The sequence below is a fragment of the Pteropus alecto genome, unplaced genomic scaffold, assembly GCF_000325575.1.
Source record: "Pteropus alecto unplaced genomic scaffold, ASM32557v1 scaffold10, whole genome shotgun sequence".
In the NCBI taxonomy this organism is placed as follows: domain Eukaryota; kingdom Metazoa; phylum Chordata; class Mammalia; order Chiroptera; family Pteropodidae; genus Pteropus; species Pteropus alecto.
Window position 1 is genome coordinate 10,519,252 of NW_006431210.1, and position 1,414 is coordinate 10,520,665.

Below are 1,414 nucleotides of genomic sequence, written 5' to 3' on the forward strand. Positions count from 1 at the left end.
AGAGAAGGCAGAGCCAGGCTTTTAGCCCCACCCCCACCATGACTCCACTGACCCTCTATTTCCTCATGGGCATATTAAGAACTTTGGAGGGAGAGGTGGGGCGGGGCGGTGAGACAAACAAGATAGTGTACCTGGATGGTCCTTATAGGCAGTACAAGGGGAAGGAGCATGATTTGGGGTATGGGGTGCACAGCCCAACACTCTCATACACAGTCATTGTCACCCACAGGCACACACGCTGTCACCCACTGTTACCCCTGGTGCCACTCTAGTCCATACAATGCCCTTATGCAAATTAGAACAGAGTGCCCCTTACTTCCATCTGTTGGGAAATTAATGGAAAACACTGGCTTGGCAGAACAAGACATTTTGCTGCCATCAGGCAGGTCAACACTCTCATACATTGTCACCCGCAGGCACACACACTGTCACCCACTGTTAACCCTAGTGCCACTCTAGTCCATACAATGCCATTATGCAAATTAGCACAGAGTGCCCCTTACTTCCATCTGTTGGCAGAACAAGACATTTTGCTGCCATCAGGCAGGAATCTGGTGTAATGCGACACCTGAGTTGTACACATTACTGTCTAAATGGTATGTGCCAGCCCTGTGACTCACACACAGTCCCACACAGGCTCACATACTGTCGCCCACAGGTTTTATGACCATAAAATCCCTGGTCATGTAGGGACACCATGCGACCCAGGTTTTGCCTGTTATCTTGGCATAATTATTTAAGCCTGCCCTTTACTCTCAAAAGTGTCTCTGGATGATAACTTCCTTTTGTCCATAGATAGATAACACACTATTCCCCACATGGGCACACATACACTGTCACTCATTTGCTCACACACTTGTTCACATTTGATGTGCCCCCACCTATGTACAAGTGCGTGTGTACACACACATCTACACACATGGATAAACTGATACATTCACCCCCATTGTATGCATATCCATGTACACCCTGTGAAATGCAGCATTACCTACAGTCACACACACCTCAAGATGCACACAGCCACAACTACGGAGTGACCCTCGAGGTCTCATATGGTTACACAAACGCATGCCTGCACACCATATGTGTGACAATGCCACCGTCACACATACATAGAGTTGTACATACCTTCATGCAGACAAGTGACAACTGTGCTGTGCGCAGGTAGATGGGAATAGGCTGTGGTACCCCTCCATCTGGGTGCTGGTGGAGTGACATGCTGTATCCCTCCCTGCCCTCCTGGCTCTGGCAGGTAGAGCTCTCCTGGAACAGCTTTAATAAGGACGACATCTTCCTGCTGGACCTGGGCAAGGTGATGATCCAGTGGAATGGGCCCACGAGCAGCATTTCCAAGAAGGCACGGGTCAGTGTCTGCCCTGGGAAATTAGGGGTGCTGGGCTCAGGGAGAAGGGTG

General features: G+C 49.8%; 1 protein-coding gene across 1 annotated transcript in view; it reads left to right on the forward strand.

Annotated features, from left to right (window-relative positions):
* Positions 1 to 1,414, forward strand: part of VILL (villin like) — a 14,770-nt gene that overhangs the window by 3,255 nt on the left and 10,101 nt on the right. The window contains 1 exon segment of the mRNA XM_025038984.1: positions 1,253 to 1,363. Within this exon segment, the coding sequence (XP_024894752.1) occupies positions 1,253 to 1,363 (111 nt within the window).